Raw genomic sequence first — 20,995 nt, 5'->3', positions numbered from 1 at the left:
TTACGTCCATGTTCCTCCATATTTGCCCGCAACCATATGGCGTTCTTGTCTAAGAACTACTTTATTGAATTATTAATTCAAGGGCAAAATTGACGTTTGAGCATATTTTTAATGGCTAACTAATAAAATATTCGTCTAAAAACGATTAGGCAAATTTACCTACCGAACTCTATTTGTTTTCATACAAGCAATTTATAGGTCTTAGGGTTGTCAAAATCTGGTTGATAACTTTAAAAAAATTAATTAATCTTGTTTATTTAAAGAATTGCTTTATTTAAGTACACATACCAATAATCCTAGTCTTAATTACCTAAATGACAATTTCTAATATTAGGTAGGTACACACATTTTTACTATACATAAATACATATACCTATGTTGTGAGAAATAATAACGGCTTCGGGAATATAGTTAACGAACAACTAAAGAGGTTAAAACTAGAAGACATCAATTTGAAAGATTAATATAAATTATTTCGGAATCAAAGTCCATAGCTACGAAAGTAAAAAAATATCGTTTGAGGGTGGATAATAATGGAGGCTGGTTAACTCCAGATATAATGAAAATGATATAATATGGAAACAAATTGTATACCATGCAAAAAATGAGAAATGCTTCAGAAACTATTAAAAAGCAATATAAGGAATATAAAAACACATTATCAAATGAATGAAGAAAAGTAAAGAATAATTAAATTAAATTATCCACAATAATGATAATATTTTTGAAAATCAAAAATAACTAATGTGTGCAAAATCTTCATAATAGTTTTAATTTGATTTAAACTAATTATTAAAATAAGAAAGTGACAACCCTTATACATTTTTTCGTTTGGGCAAAATTGACAACTCAGAGGCTCTGCTTATGCCTTTTAATTTGCCCATCGTCATAATTCTTGATTTAAGCTACTGACAGCACATAATATAAACAGGAAATGATCTAGGAACCTTTGTCTATATTATGCAACAAGAAAAACTTACATTTGTCTTTGCTATCGAGCAGTATATTAAAAAACACAGAGTCGCAATTGGCCCGCAACAAATTACACGCGCACTTTGACAGGTTCTGACAAGCCACTAAGTAAAGTTAATGACTAAAGCTTCTGAGGGAAGTTAGTGACATAAATCTACTTTCGTCCTTAATGTACTAAATTTACCGAAATCAAATGGAAATATATTTTTTTAAAGATTGATCATATATTAGACTTTTTGTGCAAAATATCCATCCGGGGCAAAATTGGACGGTTTCGCGGTACGCGATAAATGACGTCACAACTAGCGATGAAAGTAGTCGAATGAAAGTAGTCGACTACATTCAATTACTTAATTCAGTCGAATGAAAGCCCGAATGCATTAAAGTAGTCGAATGAATTCACTTGAATGCAAATAGACCAATAGGCGTGCGTAAAATTCATTCGACTACAAATAGACCTATGGGCGAGCTTTACGCCGACTATCGAATGAATTAGTAATTTCCAAACTAATGAATTCACTCGAATGCAAATAGACCAATAGGCATGCGTTAAATTCATTCGACTACAAATATACCAATGGGTGAGCTTAACGCCGACTATCGAATGAATTAGTAATTTCCAAACTAATGAATTCAATCGAATGCAAATATACTAATAGGCGTGCGTAAAATTCATTCGACTACAAATAGACCAATGGGGGAGCTTTACGCCGACTACTTTCATTCGACTACTTTCATCGCCAACTAATTCGTTATGACGTAATGGGCGCTGGGATCTGGCAGACGTGCGTGACGGTTGAAATAAAATGCTTTTGTTTTTTTTGTAATTATGTCATCACAGGTAAAATAAAAATGTATATTTAATATAATTAATATAAAAAGTGCATCATTTAACAATAAACATAACAATAAAATAAAGTGACATTTGTTTATGGGTCTGCTGCTAGCCTATTTGATTACTTAATAATAACAAAATTGATATCAAATCCATCCGATCTGAAATATCAACACAATAACAGCTGATTGTAGTTTTACATGCGTGACTTAAACAGTAAATATGAAACAAAAATATTTTAATTTTCATCCTTTGTTTGGCAGATAAATATAAGGTTATGTCAAGTAATGATAATCACAGACCATAATTATACCCATGTAAATATTCTAAATACCATAAAGTAAATGGTTTAAATTATTATTGCCATGGTTGAAAAAAAAAAAACAAACTGACGTACGTTGTATGTAGGTTTATAATTTGTTGCTCTACGGATGGCATTTTTTAATTTTCAAACCGTTTCCATTTTCCCATTTGTTTTTTTGGAAATCAGTATTAATTTGTTTTTTTTAAAAATATTTTTTTGTATTACTTTTTATTAGGGTTACTTACAATAAACACACGATTTTTTTCGTATTCACGTCCCGGCTTTCTAGAAATAAAATCTGTATTAGAACGTGACTTCTGTTTTTCATATAATATTATTAGTTTAAGTGAAATAAAAATTCAAAACATTTGAAAATATTCTAGAATGTTACTAACTTGAAGTTTTCATGCAATGTAGGTATCGTTTTTTGCTTGTGTTCATATTGTTATTCCTTTCTATTTGTGTTGTTTTTAATTTTAATTTATAAATCTATGTAACTTGTTTTTTGGCCGATGTTTAAACATTTTGGTGAAAGGCTCTTTCTTATAAAGGAAAAAAAAGTACCTAGCATTCCTAAAGATATTTCTCCCGAAAAACAGAGTTTGTCTTTGAATAAATTTCTGTATCTATTGTCTATGTGTCTGGTATATCGGAAATGAGTGATCCATTCGAATTATTCATTCGATTGTTTCATTCATTCGATTACTAATCATTCGATTAGTAAATTTAGTCGATTATTTTCATCTCTAGTCACAACAACGAAAATTTGCAAAAGTGACCGTTTCGGCGCGAAATCAAAAATATTAAATTAAAAACCCTGGTACCTGCGTTGCTTAAAAGTAATACAAAAAAGTATACCCGTGTTTTTCTTTTTTTCCCCTCTTTTTTTAGAGATAAAAAAAAATATCTGAATGGAGCCCGTTTGTCGTTTAGAAAAAAATAGTATTTATATTTCAATATTAATGGTTTTAAGCTTTGTTGATCACAGCAAATATTTACCAATTAAAAGTTACACAATCCTTTTTACAATGTGTGTCCGAAAGGTTTTTGCACACTTTCATGACACAGGCAGGCATTTTGGTTTTGATTCTAAACATCACACCTAGCTGGCTGTCTAAAAACGACGAAATACTCGTTGGGCATGACTGAACGTTTGTGAATGAGTTACGTTTCATAATTTTTGAGGGCTCAGGGCATATCTATGTGTATTAATATGTCAATGGTAGGCCTCAATAGAAGGGAAAACAAAAACTTCAAATGTTTAAATTTCTTCAAATAATAGTTTGCAAGAATAATCTTTGCAAATATTCCTCTACCTTATTAGAACTTTTTATGTCGGTTTGATAGAAGTCTTGTAGATAATGCAACTATACAGTTGCATAGAATTAATTCAAATCACTCAATAGCCAAGTATAGGACTAAGAAAATATTAGGTATGCTAAATAATGTTTAATAAAAGAAATCAATTATAAGTAGGTATAGGTGGGCCACACGTCCTTAGTAATTTTAAATCTTAATAAATCAAAAACTTGAGTTATTAAACTAATATTTATCATTAAAAAAAACACGTAAATTATGGGAATCATGTTATAAAAATAATGTCTTCTAAATATGAGGCGTTATAATTACAGCATTTCTGTAAGGGAACTAAGTTATCAATGACTGCGTCACAAGTCAGTTCCCTGATGTTTTTAATTTATCTTTGGATATTTTCCTTAATGTCATCAATAGACCTCGGATTTTTGTGATATACTTTGATTTTAAGGTAACCCCAAATAAAAAAGTACACTGGAGTTAAATCTGGACTTCGTAGTGGCCAAGAAATGGTTCCTCTTCAATCAAAAAGCTAACGAATGAGCGGCATACTTTTGTTAGAGGTATGGACCACCGTTCATCCTGTTGAAACCGTGTTGTGAAAAACTCCTCAATCCTTGCTGTCGAGCGCTTATGAGTAGACAGGGTTGGATTCCCATGAATGGAGTCATTTGCTCTGTAGATATTTTCCTCCGTCCACCATGTTCCCACTCGGCCCGACCGCTATTAATTTAATGTTGTGCCAGTCTCCTCAAACTTATCAACCCAATTTTTTGATTGTTTGAACACATGGAGTGTTGTTAAAGTTGTGTAAATGATAATGTTTCAAGATTCAAAACTCGCGTATACAAAAAGCTTGCTCCGCTCCGGTGAAACCCTCCAAGGCAACTGAACTGAATTCTCACAAACTAATCTCTAGGTTCGTAAACCGCTTACACCCTCTCCCATACTTGCATTAGCCTATTTAAAAATTTCTAAAGACTTAAATAAAGCACTAGTAATTCCAAAATTTGGAGTATGCCCACATGTCTAATCTTTGTAGGCATCTACTATTTTTGACCTGCCTCGCATAAATCATCACATTTTCTATCATCACTCTTTATTTTTTCATATTTTAAACCTTCTTTGAAATCAGTTTCAGGGGAGATAAATGATACATATAATCCACCCAAAAATCTACGCACTGGATTAGGTTCTTGGACAAGCAGCCGTCTTGGATTCATGAACAGTCTATTTGGTCAGCGCTCCAGTGACTTGCAAGCTAAAGGTGCATCTCATCGGGCCATCAAACTGCCTACTAGGCCAGAAAGAAATGGACGCTGTAAGCTTAAATTTTAACTATTTTAATGTCTAGGTATAAAAGAATTGTATTATCTTCAATCCAAGAAAAAATATGCTCTATTTCCCATTATTTTTTCATCTCGGATTTCTTTTGAAAAGTATATTTATTTGAAGTGTTATTTCTACAAATATAAAGTAGTGGATAACTTCTAAAACTCAATTTGAAATAAATAATTCAAAACCCTTGTTTTTAAGTAAGTATTACTTATATTTGAATCATATATTTTTAATAACTGCCATCTCTATGTACATATTTTTTGTAAGAATTTTGATTATTTTTTTTATTTCAAAAATATATTTACACAATAATATTAAAGTCCTACTGAATTGTAAGTTAAAACCTAACATTTAAATTTTTAAGTTAAAACACTAAAATAAGTTTTAAAAAGATTGATCTCCTGATAACAAATTTAATATGTACTGTTTATGATAATATGTAATGGTTGACGCCTACGTTCGCCTACAATGCTTAATGTCTCGAGTCCGATTTCTAGCAGGTTCAACTTAAAATTTTAAAGGCAGTATTATTTATTGTTTCAGCATTTACTTGTGGAAAAACATTTCAAATCTACGTATATGTATATGATATTATTTATATAGAGTTATTACATGATTTATCACTTAAAGAATCCCCTCACAGTAGTAAATTCAAACAACTGATAAAATAGAGGTGTTGTTAAAATAATTGAAGATTTCGTATTGCTCTAAAAAACTTGTTATTTATAAAGAGTTATTGTTGCATTATTTTTCTTTTTTATTATTACCTTCTATTTTCACTAAATTGTTTAGTTTTAATTTTTCTATTATATTTCATATTATGTATTACATAATGAATTATTGTTCACTTGCTGCGACTCTTTCTGTAAAACATTTTTTTTGGAAAAGGTTCTTTAAACCGTTGATGTATAAATAAATTATTTGAATAATTGGTCAAAAATCTAAAAAGACGTTTACACATTGACGTGCCCGACATTGTTATTCTGCTCTATAAAAAAGGAAAGACATATCGCAATATTGCACAAAACAGTTACTCTAAGATACAGTTCGTTATAAATAGCAATTTTAAGCAAAATCGAATAGTGGACACGAAAAACGGGTTTCAAGTGGGTGCTTGAATACAATGAATGTTGAATTGTAAGATATAAATAAAAATCTTAAAGTTAGTGTTCCGAAACTGGTTTCTTTAGTGTAACAGCATAAGGGGTTTCCTGTGACTTTAGAAACTAGACGAAAAAAAATGCGAAGAATTAACTATGAAGGTAGAGTTGGCTAAGAAAAAACCATTTGTAAGTGATCGAAATACGAAACATCAGTTAATTATTTTTTTAATTCTTAACGCAGACCATACTGAGACGGTGGGTTAATTTTTGATAAATGCAAATTTGAAATATTTGGGTTAGATGGACGAAGAAATATATGGCAAAAACCAAATGATGATTTAAATTGTAAAAAAATAAACATTTCAGCTAAAAAATGTGGCGGAGGATCTGTGATGGTTTGAGTTGTATATTTACCCGGGTGGTGGGTAAACTTCAATTTATCGACACAACAATGGATCAGCATATTTATTACAACATTTTTAAAGAAACGTTTAAAAAAGTGATGAAATGTTTAAAAAAACATGAAACTAGTTAGTTTTTAATATTTAAATTTAACAATCCGCAATTTTGATTAAATTGTACTATACTGCTTTCATTGCGCTTTCGCCCAGAGTTGTATTGAAGGCTTATGTTGGATATTGTCATTCTTCCCCATGACCATATTACTGTTACAAATGGTATCATATTAATTTATGTATGTTTTTTTTTCCTTCTCTTTTTTATACTTTTATAATTAACCTTACATATAATTGCTTTATAATATGGAAACTTCACTGGTCCATTAGAGTTAAGACTAATTGTGTAAAATATTAAACTTTGTAACTGTACTGTATGTTTCCTAAATAAAAGAAAATAAAAATAAAATAAAATATCATACAGTTAAATGAATCCTAATTAAATTACTTAACTCCGATGCCCTCCATACAAGTCACCAATTTTTTTTTCCATAATCATGCAATTAACTCTGTTCATTTCAAGGTTATTCATTACTCCGATTACATAATATGTGCTACATTTTATAATTACTAGAATTAAACTAAACTTAAACCAGAATAATTACAACTTTCTACTTGATTTTCAGTTTTATCTCTGTTGACTGTGGTAAACTTCGCAGCCGACTCATGTACTGGGGCTTCAGGCAACAATGGAACATGTTTAGCTTCTCAGGACTGTAGAGTGAGACAGGGCGCTCCTGATGGAACCTGTGCTAATGGCTTTGGAGTCTGCTGTATGTGTAAGTAGTCAGACTCACAATTTTCATTATAGTGGAGTGCTTTCACACTTATTTGCTTTATATTACAAAGCAAAAATAATTCCAATCTCATTATGATTGCTATCCTCTGTTCTGTAATGGCCGGGTGCTCAGTACTGTTATAGTAATAAATATTATCTTAACCGATTTCTACAGCGTCTATTAACAAATAAAAATATATGAAAAAACCATTAAACTTCCTCATTGAGTACTCGCATAGTATAATTAAAATTTTGGAATAATTGTACAACTTGTTTTCTAAATTGAATTAACTTTACAATACAATATTATTATTTTTAGTTATACAATTATTATATGATGTAGTTAGAAAATTTAACTGTTACATTAAAAAAATAAATTTTTATATTTTTTATTTTATTTTTTTGTATTTTTTACAATAAACATAAGTGATAAAACAGAATATTAAAAAATAAAGCATAATGAAACATGAGATACATAAAAAAATCCCACAAAGGCATGGCCTGTTCATGGGTATACTTATTACTGTAATAGGTAATAGGGCATCTTGCCCTGTTTTGGTATACAAAACCATATTTTTTAAAGAAAGTGCTTCCTAAGTTTAAAACAATATTGAACATGAATTTTTTTAAACTCTATTTGATCACAAAATTAAACGTTTTCTAATTGCCAAACAATAAAAAGAGATTGAAATTTGTTTTTTAATAAAAAGCAATGAATTTAATTACGATGTTTTTTTATTTTTTATAGTCATTGTAAGTTGTGGAAGTACAACTGCTGAAAATGGAACATATTTTGTGAATAATGGCTACCCGTCTCGATATGATGGAACCGGCTCTTGTCAACTCACTGTTCTTAAATCTCATCCCGATGTTTGTCAAATAAGGTATTTTATAAATTGTATATTGATCTCAAAAAAAGAAATATTTACAAGTAAGCACACATGGGGCACGTTGAGGAGTGATTTGGTCAACAATCATTTTGAGTTAGTAAACTACACTTAAGCTTTGAGACAAATGTTTTTCAGAGCATGCACTTTTAAGGCTCTTGACTCACGTGTACTTGCCATTATTGTGACTATCACCATTAGAAAAAGTGTGAGGTTAGCTTTAAGAAAACTTAATATTTTATGTTTATACATATATTTTATCAGTGTCTGATGTATTGGCGGAATGAAAAGTACAGTTTTGTGTGCAATTAGAACTAGAACCCCGGATGAGAATTTTCTACTCAATAGTTACTAGAGTGAAACTCCTGAGAAATAGAGATTACTCCGCCTCATGGTTCAGAGCAATCGAGTTATTCAATTGTATCACCTCGGATGTCGATATATTTCATGACAGTGAGATTTCTCTAAGGAAGGCAATTTCCAAATTGTAATATCTTTGTCCATTTTACATGACTTTTTTTTTTCTTTTCTATTTAACAAATCTTATAAGTATGTATATTTTGCAATGTATTGATAATGAATTGGATACTCTAATGTTCTCAATGTAACTAAAAAATAAATTAATGAAAATGAAAATGGTGTACTGATAAGTACATTTGCTTGCCACGCCTCAGGTTCTAGAGTCTATTCCCAGCAGCATCAACTTAAAATATTTTGTGGTTTTTTACTGTAATAAGTCTCTGAGCCGGAACCTGAATCGTAAGACTGATTTTTTTTGCCTTCATGAATATTACTCTATTTAATATTTATTTATTTATATATTTGTTTGGGTAAGCCCATTTCTTTATTAGTTATTTATGTTTACATTGGAATCACAACATAAATTTTATTTTGGAGACCTAATTATTTAACTGTTTTTTTGTGTTCCCTGTTGGATAATAAATTATCTGATGATATTAAATCTGTCTGTATATGTAATATTAATATCAGTTTTAGATGGATACTGTTTTGATAATTGTAATTTAATTTACTTTACATACTTATTTCGTTATTAGTGTATACATTCGCATACTCGTACAAATAATAACTTCAAACATTAGTGTAATTGCAGTTAAACCTTGACATGCTGACATTTTACATTTAAAATTGTCACGATCTAAAAAAAGTACATTATGTCACAATAAGGTATCCAAAATACAATTATGATTATGATTGTATAAATTGTTTTGTCAACTTGTATATTGTCATATTGAACTCTACAATAAAATGGTTGGCTCGAATGACATAATAACATGGTAAATTATTGTTGAGTCATAACTCTACCAGTACTAAAGACTACAATTTTGAAAATAAATTAAATAGTTCAATATTCATCATCATAAAACCTCTTCTGGATTTGATAGTGCATAGGGTACTGTATTTGTAAAGTAAATGCAGCGTATCTCGATAATCTGTTATAGGAATGTAAGGTGATCGGCCTTACTGATCTTAACAGGGACAGTTAAATATTACAGTGTAAAACAACCTTCTTCTTCTTCTTGTGCCATATCAGGTATCCCCGACTTTGGCAATCACTTCTAAAAAGGCCTCTCTGTCTTGCGCTGCCCAGAACAACTCTTCCACACATCTCATTCTGGTCTGGACTCTTTGATATGCTTTTAGTGGTAGTCTGTTTAGTCAAGACTTTGAGCTTCAGGGTCATATTTGCCACAAGAAGATTGTGATCAGAGCCTATATCTGCTCCGGGCTATGTTGTTACTTTTTTAATAAAGTTTTTGTATCTATTATCAATAAAAATATAATCTATCGGGTTTCTAACTATGTTAAATTCAACACCATCCTGAGGAGATTTCCATGTATATAACCTCTTTTTTGGTGACTTAAACCAGGTATTAGTTATGACCATATTTCTATCTTGACAGAACTCATACAGCCTATCACCCCTCTGGTTTCTCTGCCCGAGGCCATAATCACCGTCGATGTGTGCACATTTTCCTGTTCCAATTTTAGCATTAAAGTCTCCCATAATTATATTGACCTCATTTGATTTCAAGCCATTTAATATCCTCTCTAAGGAGTCATAGAATCTCTAAACATCATCATCGTACCTGGGCTCATCAGTTGGTGCTTATACTTGCAAGATATTAATATTAAATGGTTGGCCCAATAGTTGCAATACCGTGATTCTGTCCGAGATGGGTGCAAAGTTTTTAACATACTTTGTAAACTCCTTTTTTACAAAGACAGCAACTCCATTTCTTCGAGATCTATCCTGTGGGTCGCTACTAGAGTAGCACAAATTTCTATTTTTATATTTATGTGTCCCTGTACCTGTCCATCTTAGCTCGCTTATACCAAGAAGACTCAACTTTAGTCTAAGCATCTCCTTCGTTGCGTTATCAAACTTTTTATCGGCACAAATACTCCGGACATTCCAACTTCCAATTCTTATCATTGATTTCACTATGTTGAGCGGGGAGATTCATCGCACCCTCTGCCCATTGAAGGGGTGCCCGGGACTAGGGGCTATTATTAATATTATTCCGAGACTTAAATGCATGATCAGTTATATTCAAAATGATTGAATAGTTATTCTCATTCTTGCTGAATTTGATAAATTATTATAAATGGGGGGGTAAGAATATTATTGAATCAAGTTGATCAAGGCAAGAACCTTTAATAAAATCCAAGGATGTTTTCACTGCAAACAAATTAACATATTTTTATTGTAAATGGGTGATTTGAAATAAATAGTCAAAAAAGAAAGTATAATATACAGTCAAATTTGCTCATCACGATCACAAAAATAGCAAGATCTCGGATGTAATGAGGAAACATTTGTTGACATTTTAGTTTATGGAAAAATGTTAAAGCATTAAAAGAAAATCTTTATCCTTATCCACAGTGTCAACTTTGTGGAAGAATATGAATGTTTATTTATCTGCATATGAAATTTAGAAAGTGGTGTGTTTTTAAAAGCTTTCACTAAAATTTCCCTTAACAGTTTATAATTATTTGTTTACTTATTGACAATGTGCAATAGTGATTGGATTACAAAATAACCTATCTCTTATTATTGTGAAAATGTTCATAGTAAGGATTTCAAATTTGGATATCCACACAATCAATTACAATCTTCAATATTGAAAGCTGTTTTATCTCTCCATTTAACTCAAATTCAATAAAACTTGAATGTGATACATTAATATTCTTATCCATCTAAATAACACTGTTCGGACCAATTCATACATGGACATGAAATATTCCTTCAAATATTCTCTACCTCCATACCCTTCTCAAGCTTCCCCTCGCTCCTGTTTTCCTAGCAGAGCTCCACGCAACAATGATCACACATGTGAGTGCCTGTCGAAACATTAAGTCTCTGGTACCCAACTAACTTACCCAAGTGCAGGGCTCTTAACACATATTCTTACAACCAAGTTGTGCCAGCATCCACTTAGATCGCCAGCTTAAAAGGATATGCAGTGGTAGAGAGGTTGGATAAATAGGTATTTAAATATAGTCTTTCTGTCACTCTCTCGCAGATGCCTTCCGAATAACATGCGAAAAAGACAACTGCACATCGGACCGATTGTGCCTAACTAATATCGACTAAATCGAGGTCTCTCATGCCGATTTTTCCCTACACTTAAACTGAACCGATTTCTTTTTTTAAAGAATAAGTATCAGAAAATGCATTTCTGTGTCGGCAAGTTTGCTATTTTTATAACCTGTCGTATTTTCATCCGAACTGATTTTTAAAATTTAATCTTCCTCATTTTCAATTCTACAAATTTTTGTAATAAAATTACATTTCGTGATTTTCTGATCGTAGCTATTATTTGTCTATGCTCAGCTGTCCAGACTCAAGATTATCGTTTCTTTATAATTTGTGATGGTTTTTAGTTTCTATGACTTATAATAACAATGTATTATCTGTTCAACGAGACTAGGTCTCCGTCCACGTGCACACCACGAGCTCAGAGCTCAGTGGATGCTAGCAACGTCTAGATGTCGGCCATATTTGTCTAGACGCTCTGTAAAACGAACCATGGGTCAGTTTTACAGTTTTAGCTAAGTGCGTAATATCGAAATGAAAATAATTCTAACAATGGATCTAATAAATTAAATTATAAAAACTGAAACTTTCAAATAATCAATAACCATTATTTTTTTCCTATTGTTTTGCAATAACTGCATGCTGCATTTTTGTTTATTAAAAATATAGATATTTAATAATAACTACGAATACCCACTATTACAAAATAAGGCTTTAACAAATAATTTAGGATATTGTCATCATAATGTTTTTACAAAAGAGTAGGCAGGGAGGATAGAACGCCATACTGCTTAATTATTGTTTCTACAAATACATTTAAAATATAAAAAAACTTGTGACAAACTGTAGATTATTAACGTATGAACACTTTGAGCACCGACTGAATACACATAGAATTTACTCTGTGCCCGGCCCATTTTTGTGAAATTTCCTGCTTTGTGAAGGGTTTCTTTAAATTGTAATTATAAAAATACTGGATAAATCAATTGAAACTTCTCATATTTATTTAAAACAATATGAAACATTTTTGTATGATAGTTTTGCCAACATAAGCCTTTATGGAGAGCCGCATTGCAATGTTCGCACACATACAGGGTCTCGCTCCCTTTTTGTGCTTTGTATCCCGGAGCCGTGTAAACACATGCTTATAATAACCACGCGTTGTGTCCCGGTCACGTGTTTTCACGTAGTTTATCAGCGACGAAAAAGTACTAATAAAAGTCACTAGATGTCAATAAAATACACATTTTTAGACAGCTGGTAAACCACGCAAAAACACGAGACCGGGACAGAAAGCGTGGTTATATAATCACGTATTTACACCTTATATGCACCTTATTTACACCTTATATGCATCATCACAGCCTTATATGCACCTGATGGAACGTAAGGCGATGTAAGATAAAATAAATGCAGCTAATCGCAACCATTTACTTATAAAGTAAGGCGATCGGTCTTACGCTGCAGGTGCTAGTTTAATAATGATAAAATATTACAGGGTGATTTGACCCTTTAAACAATTGTTTTAAGTTGGCCATCTCAGGAATTTAACCCGTGGCTTTTACCCAATGGTGAATGAAAGATATAAGTGATTATGTACAGCCTACAATAATATTTTATTATCGATATTAATGTTTTATACCAACAGTATTTATGGAAAAAGAAAAAGGAACATCGTTAGCGATTGATTTCACTCGAAAAATAAAAACAAGTATCGATAAAGCGTGTCCAGCCCATTCCTAATAAAATTAGGAACTAGCCGATTACAGCAACTTTTATTTCTCCGTAAAAAAAAACACTTTAATGCATATCTTGAACATTTGAATATTATTCAAAGACTTTCTTTTAAAAATAATGCTGTTTTCCTTTTCCAGAATATGGTTAACATATAACCGCCAGTTATTTAATTCACCCGATTTAATGTAGAACACGGCATCTTTGACGTAGTAAGAAAAAATATACCGGCATTTAAAATTTTTTAATATTTTCACATTATTTTTATATTTTGATAACTAAGCAGAAAGGGAAATAAAAATATTTTTATGGAGCTTAAAGTACTCACTATACTTTTGCATTTTGTGCTAATTACTGTTTTTAACGACAGTCGTGCATTCGGTCATCTGACAAGACAAAGTCGTGTCGAAAAGAGTGATTAATATATTTACAGGTTTTATCGGTAAAAGTTTTCATTAAAAATAAGCATTTTGTCCTCAGCAGAGTGATGATGTTGTATCAGACTTGCCATTTTATATTGCTAATGTAGGAATAAATTAACGAACACTTAGCTAACTTTAGCTTCTTTATGAAAAATCTGAAAATTTTACGTAGTAAACTGTATTTTTTATCCGCCCGGACACTGCCTTATCACAATAATCATCATAATTATTTCATTACATTTCAGTACACCCATCGGAGCGCATCACGATCAATTTTATTACATGAAGGTAAGATGGTTAGCCTCACGCTTCATGTGCCAGTCCAGGGACTTTGAAATATAATCTTGTAAAAAAATATTTTACAAAAATGTTTTATTTCTGTAAAGAAATCTTTTACAGAAATGTTTTATTTCATACATGTCGGGAATCGAACCCGAGACCTCTTGCATGGTAGACAAGCACGCTGACCAATAAGCCACGAAGCTGACATCACAATAATACCACCCATAAGGATTTATCGAATCTCTGTTTTGGTCTGGCATAATAAATTGTCTATAGCATTACGCATTGCACGTATACCTATTAACTTAAATCAATAATTAATTGAATATTCTTTCTTCTTTTACATATTATTTATTGGAAAATATTCGCTCCTAAAGTTTTTTTTTAAAGGAGCGCGAGAGATATTAATAGTTTCGACTAAAAAACTGGCCATATTCGATCACGTGAATTTCGGCCATTTTGTCTGTTTACATGGGAGCTCACGTTAAAAAACACAGACTTTAGTAGTCTGTAGTGTATTTCAATCGTGTATTGACGTGTATCTGTATTCGGTATAATCTCTGGTGTAATCTGTCATCTATGGGTAACAATAATAACTGTCAAAAAATTCAAAATTATATTATCAATATTGCACTCGAAGATCGAGAAATTTACGATTCAATATCTCAATTTTTAATGATGTTTCTTTCCTTCGAAACACTATCATTTTCTACTAGATTGAATGTAGGTATAACAGTTTATCACTGACAGATATTTATACATATAACTTTCAAACATCATAGAATACATAAAATGTAGGTATTGAAAAATAAGTTTCTGTATTTCTGATTTTATCTCAATTTCATTGAGCCGATTAAGACTTTTTGACAAAAGTCATTTACTACGTTAAAAACACGCTCATCCGCAGCATTTATGATTGGGATTGATTAATAAATGCTGCATTTTAATATCTTTCCCGCATTCGTCTTCACAAATTAAAAAAAAATACCCAACGTTTATCTCATTTGTTTCGCCCACCACAACTTCATGAACTTCTCGCAAAAAACAGTAATCACCATACGGCAATCAATCCCGGGAGATTTTGGCTGGATTTAAAATATTGATAGCAAATTTCCGGGGGAATTCCGGGAGGGTCGGCAACCCTATTCAATACGCCAGTGGCAGGGCGTGCGGTGGGGTTTTTGATTAGAGAAGCAATTAATATATAAGTAATTTGTATATAATAATAAACACTGCCCTTAAGAAATTAAAGACAAACTAAATACTTTAAACATATGATTAGAAATAAAAACAATAATTTAACATATCTAGTAATAAATTATAATGACAAATCAACCAACTTCACTAACAAAAAACTGCAAAGTATTTTGTGACATTACATTTTATTTGACTAAAATGCAGTGAAACCAAAATAAATATTATCTTGTTAAAAAACACGACTTTTCAAGGAAAAAAAATCATTATTTGAACCCGAAAAATCAACATATGTAGTAGATTATAAACTTTTTTCTTATAAAAAATCAACATTATATTGATGTAATGTTTGAATTTAATTCTAGATTTTACCTTGTATTTCGACTCTACCACAAAATAATAATTAAACTATTATGTCCAGCGCCAAAATACCAAAATCGCATCTCTGTGCTGCGCGGCGCAGCGCGGCGCAGCGCGGCGTTGCGTTCGCGTCGTATGTAAATTACATAGAAAATAATGTATCGATATGTTTCGATTGCTTCCGTTGCGGAGTGAGAATTGAAGTCTGCGTCTGCGCCCGGATTGCGCGTTCAGTACAGCGCTGGAACGGAATTTCGAATATGCTTCCATCACGATCGTTCTTCAAATCGATATCCAGCCAGCCAGTAGAAAGTACGCGCCGATCAGTACGCGCATGACAGCGCTGGTAAATGGATGTACGAGAGGTTATGTTGCTTTTTAACATATTTTTATAAGGCGATAGTAAAATTCATTCACAATTTATCTCGATTATTAATCAAATTCTTATTACATAATTTGTTAATAGTAATTTAAATGTAAGGTAATATGACTGATAATTAATTTATTAAATATGCTACATATTTTATAAACATTATTTGCCAAAATGTAGGGGAACCAATGGTTCCATGCATTCTATGAACGGACCGCGCATGATCAGTGGGTTTGTGGAGTTGCGCAACCTTCCCTTCACTTATACCGTCCACTAAATTTAGCTCCTCCGCAACGAGGTATTTCTGCACTCGTCCACTCCATTACACTTTTTGCAAAAATTCTCGGTAATTTAATTGATATTGAATGTTAAAGGTTGGACTTTGATCAGTTTCAAATTACTGGACCGGAGACTGTGAATCACATCTGTAATAATGACCAGTTTATTGTATCCGGTGGCAACCCAATTCCAGCCATATGTGGAATAAACCAAGGAAATCATAGTGAGCACAAACACATTCAAATATTTATGTTACATTGGTTCAATACGTATGGTATTAACTCTTTGTTCCTACAGGGCGATCTAATTAATGTGTTTTTCATTTTCATATTATATATAACGCATCAGCAACCCTCAAACACACAGATGCAATCTATGTTTGCGACATTTCGTGTTTATTATACTTGCGTTGCACCTTGTTATTAATATAATTTGCTCATAATATACACTTTTAGGATGAAAATGACTTAACTCAAAAAAATATTAAAATTAGTTAGGATCATAAAACGACTTCTATGAACATTATCCATCTTTCTGCATTAAAAAAAAATGCAACATTCAGATAGGAATAGGACAAAACTGTTACATTGGTTTCTTTATTACTCAGAGATTTTAGATTCTGTGTCAGTAAGGAAGTGACGCAAATAGTGTTGTGTTCATATTGCTGTGTGAAGGACGCAACTCAGACAAACATATAGTGACTGTGTTGAGTCGATTTTACTCCGATATGAATGGCATGTTTGCTTTATTTAAAAAAAAAATAAAATGACCAATTTAGCTTAGTGATTGTTTCATTCCAACTTAGTGACTTATTTAAGGTAATGTCGTTTTATTATTGAAATTATCGATAATCTGAGTGACTTATTTATGTTTATGTCATTTAGTGAATAAATAAAAACATGTGTTTGGTGACCTGATCTGACCTAATAAAAAGTATGTCATTATCTTAGTTATCAAAATGCTATTATTTGTTTTTTTTTTCAACCCAATTATGACTCATTAAATAAATATCTTGTTTAAACTTATAATAAATTTATTATTATTATTATTATTATTATTATTTTTATTATTTTTATTACGCTTTTTTTTCATAGATTCATAGCGGAAAGCTTTCGGTATAATTTTTTACTCAAAATTTGGTGCTTACTTTGAAAAATACGAAGGTGTCACAATTTACATTCTTCTTTTGCGATTTCCCAAAAAGTAGATTTTCTGAGTTGAGTCGTTTTCGTCCTAAAGGTGCGATATGTTGTGCATAATTTTAAAACAGTAAAATGCATTTTCTTATTTTCATATAATATCGCGGGGTATTACAGCAGCTAGGTAACTTCGAAAGCATAATTTTTGAGTTAGCCACTAAAAACATATTTGTGTAACCTCAATGAATTCTGAAAAAAAATAGATAAGTCGTGCATTCAAATTATCATAATATTATCTAAATGCATTACGACTTGCCTATTTGTAGCACTCATGGAGGAAAAGATACAAATATGTGTTTTAGTCGGTAACTCAAAAATTCTGATTTTGAAGTAACCACAATATAATCCTACACCCGAAATATTTTGCATATTAACATGTTTTTCTGTTTTTCAATTGAAGACATGAATGGATGAAGGCGTTGTTGCAAATTTTTTGTATTTTACTTTTTTTTATACATAAATGAAGATTTTACACTACACCATAAAAAATAGCAGAAAAATGAATTTGAAAACAAATGAAGGTGTTTTTTATCAATAATTGTACTGGTGATTAAAACTTTAACCCCAGATCCATATGTTCAATTTATTTATCCACCCATATCTTCAATTGTCTGGTTTTAGTTCAAGTTTAGTCTGGGAGGTAGCGTTGCAAATGAAAAAGTCATTTTAAGCCGGCTGATTTTTATATCAATAGTTGATCTTGTACAACTAATCAGTTAACCGACCGTCAGCTGCTCGAGTAGCGGTAGGTCTGGATGTGGGAGGCTGCGAAAGTGGTAAAAAAAAATAGATAAGTAAAGTAATAGTACATCGGCTGAAACTTTTTTTATATTTAGTTGACATCGTAGTGAGTTGAAAAAAAATCATCAGCTGCATAGTGGAGGGGGGATTATGTGTCAGCTGCTCGCATAAACTCATAAAAAAACACACAAAATAAAGTAATTTTACGATGGATGAAATTTAACTAAATGATTGTTAATATAATTAAAAGTATGAAAACAGTAATCAACTTCATCCAGCGTACTATTACTTTATTTTACGTGTTTTTTTACAAGTTCATGCAAGCAGCTGACGCATAATGCCCCTCCACTATGCAGCTGACGATTTTATTAAACTCATTACGATGTCAACTATTTACAAAAAAAGTTTCAACCGGCGTATTATTACTTTTTAAAATATTTTTTTCATCACTTTTCTAGCTTCTCACACCCACATCCACTGCGGGTACGTCAGCTGACGCATGGTTCAATTATTAGTCTTACCAAATCTATCGAAAAAGATAACAATCGATAGGCATAAAAACAAAACCTGAAATATAACGTTACCTCCCGGACTATTATTCCCCGGTTGACCCTCGGTAGTATAAGCGAAGTAATAATTCATATGGCTTTTACCGAATTTGATCAAATGTACGTTTTTGGATTTGCGCATATTAAAATTTTAAATTTTGCGATTATAATTTAAATTGAGAAATTCACAATATGTAAAATAGTATTGATGATATCCGGTATAAATTTGTTGGTATACATTTAAAAAAAGTATTTCCATCTATTAGTAAATAATTTCCTTAATACATTAAATACATATTTTTTCAGTGTACATTGATGCTGGAATTGGAACTACCAATCCTATAACTCTTACCTTTGTTACAAGTGGTCCATCCTTTCAAAGAAACTGGAAAGTTAAAGTTACCCAGATTCCATGCAGTACTATATACAGAGGTATGTATAATAATATGTAAAGTTAAAAAAGTGTTTTAAGAAACCTGTACAGATTTTTCCTTCAACAATTATTTATTGTTATTATCTTGCCTTCATATAACAAAAAATATGATCGAGAAATACCATTATTGGTAGTAAAGTGCTCTAAGCTCCATTAGGTTCGGATAAGAGAATGATGCTAATTATGCATTTTAAAGGTGTTCTCCATAATAATATGAACAATATCTGTTATTATCTTAATTATCAATAATGTGATAGAAAGACAACCAGTTAGATTCCCACAATAACCTTAAAAAATATGATAAATCAATTTTGTGGAACAACTCCTCGGAAAGGGTGACACAGTGAACGCACAATACAACATGTAAAATAGAAAGCCAGTATTTAAAAATATAAATATTGTAGTAGTGTCAAAATAACATGCAAATTTGAATATTGTTGAATTATTTCAATCACATAATAGTAGTAATAATAATTTTAAAAACTGTGTTTACTTAAGACCGCACGACCGATGTGAAAATGTGTTACATACGCCCTACTAAACCCAACTACCCTGAATTAACCTGAATGAATATTTTACTTCTAAGTGAGGTGGATCAGACTCATTCACTGCCCAGAAAAAAGTTTATTTACACTAAGCCCAAAGATGTTTTCGTTTGAATAAAAAAATAAATTTCTTAATTATTTTATGTTTTTATTTTCAGCTGAAGAAGGATGTTTACAATACCACACGGGAGTTTCAGGACAGCTAAAATCATTTAATTATGATCCTGTTGGGGGTTTGCAGTTATCAAATCAAGACTATAGCATCTGCATCAGGGTGGAGAAAAATTTTTGTGGAGTGCAGTACACTGCATGCCCCGACACAGCCAATGTGCCAGGTGAGGGCGGCACCTTCGACCCTCTGAGTAAAACCTTTATTTCATTATCATTTGCTTCATGGAGCTAACTGCAGATGCTGAAAGGTTTGGTGGCAATTACTAAAGTGACTAACTTTAGCCATTCCCGGAAATTTATAATTAGATATCACCAGCATACATACATACATACAAACATATTATATTGTAATTGCACTAACTAAAACTACACAAAATTTAATCTATTATAAAAGTAAACATTATAAAATTTGTATTTAAAGCGCTAACTTAGTAGTTATTTATTATACAATTAAAATAAAAACAGTTTGTTTTTTAAAAAATATTATTTATTTAATTGCTGAATAGTTTTGGAAGTAAACATGCTCCTTCATCGAGGTATAATTGAATTGAAATAAAATTCAATTCTCAATTATACCTCGATATAGGAGCATGTGTAGGCTCCAAACTGATATGTAAGTAAATAAATAATGAGTTGTCAAAATCAAAGTGTTCGTTTTCATGAGATAATATGTATTATATTCATCGAACAATTTAACTATGCATTTAATGTTTATGTTCTTTAAAATCACTTAATTATTAAAATGATTTTGTAACACGACTGTTCCTTTGTTGTGGTCCCGTGGTTGCATCGTGGACTCACCGAACAGAGATCCAAGGTTCGAATCCTGCTCTACTCCAAATTGATTCCCATTTTCTACCACACATTTTACTACTAGTTTAGTATTGCTTCAAAATTGTAATATTTGGGTAAATATAAGAATGCAGATATTAAAAGGCATAAAAATGAATTATACTAAATATTATTAAATCTTACCATAATTGAACAAAACATTTCACTAAATAAGTGTTAAGACACATCTGTTAACATTTGTTCAATATTCCACATCCATACTGAATATTCTCAGGAATGGAACAATATTGGAGATGTTTTAATAAATTTTTTAGTTGATTTTGTTTGATAAAGTGATTTTAAACAATTTGAATGTATAATTTAATTGTTGAAAAAGGAAA

General features: G+C 31.3%; 1 protein-coding gene across 4 annotated transcripts in view; it reads left to right on the top strand.

Moving 5' to 3' along the window:
- The window catches only part of LOC148280366 (uncharacterized), a 28,634-nt gene that overhangs the window by 4,000 nt on the left and 3,639 nt on the right, over positions 1-20,995 (top strand). The window contains exons 2-7 of one of the 4 annotated variants that reach the window (XM_088228505.1): positions 4,561-4,746; positions 6,948-7,100; positions 7,848-7,983; positions 16,282-16,409; positions 18,981-19,106; positions 19,811-19,987. In XM_088228505.1, the coding sequence (XP_088084631.1) occupies positions 4,561-4,746; positions 6,948-7,100; positions 7,848-7,983; positions 16,282-16,409; positions 18,981-19,106; positions 19,811-19,987 (906 nt within the window). The other 3 variants (XM_088228504.1, XM_088228507.1, XM_088228506.1) reach the window with 3 other exon arrangements.

Source organism: Micrasema longulum, unplaced genomic scaffold, assembly GCF_059751315.1.
Source record: "Micrasema longulum isolate JH-2025_06_02 unplaced genomic scaffold, ASM5975131v1 h1tg000588l, whole genome shotgun sequence".
In the NCBI taxonomy this organism is placed as follows: Eukaryota; Metazoa; Arthropoda; class Insecta; order Trichoptera; family Brachycentridae; genus Micrasema; species Micrasema longulum.
This window is presented reverse-complemented; position numbering and strand designations above follow the sequence as displayed.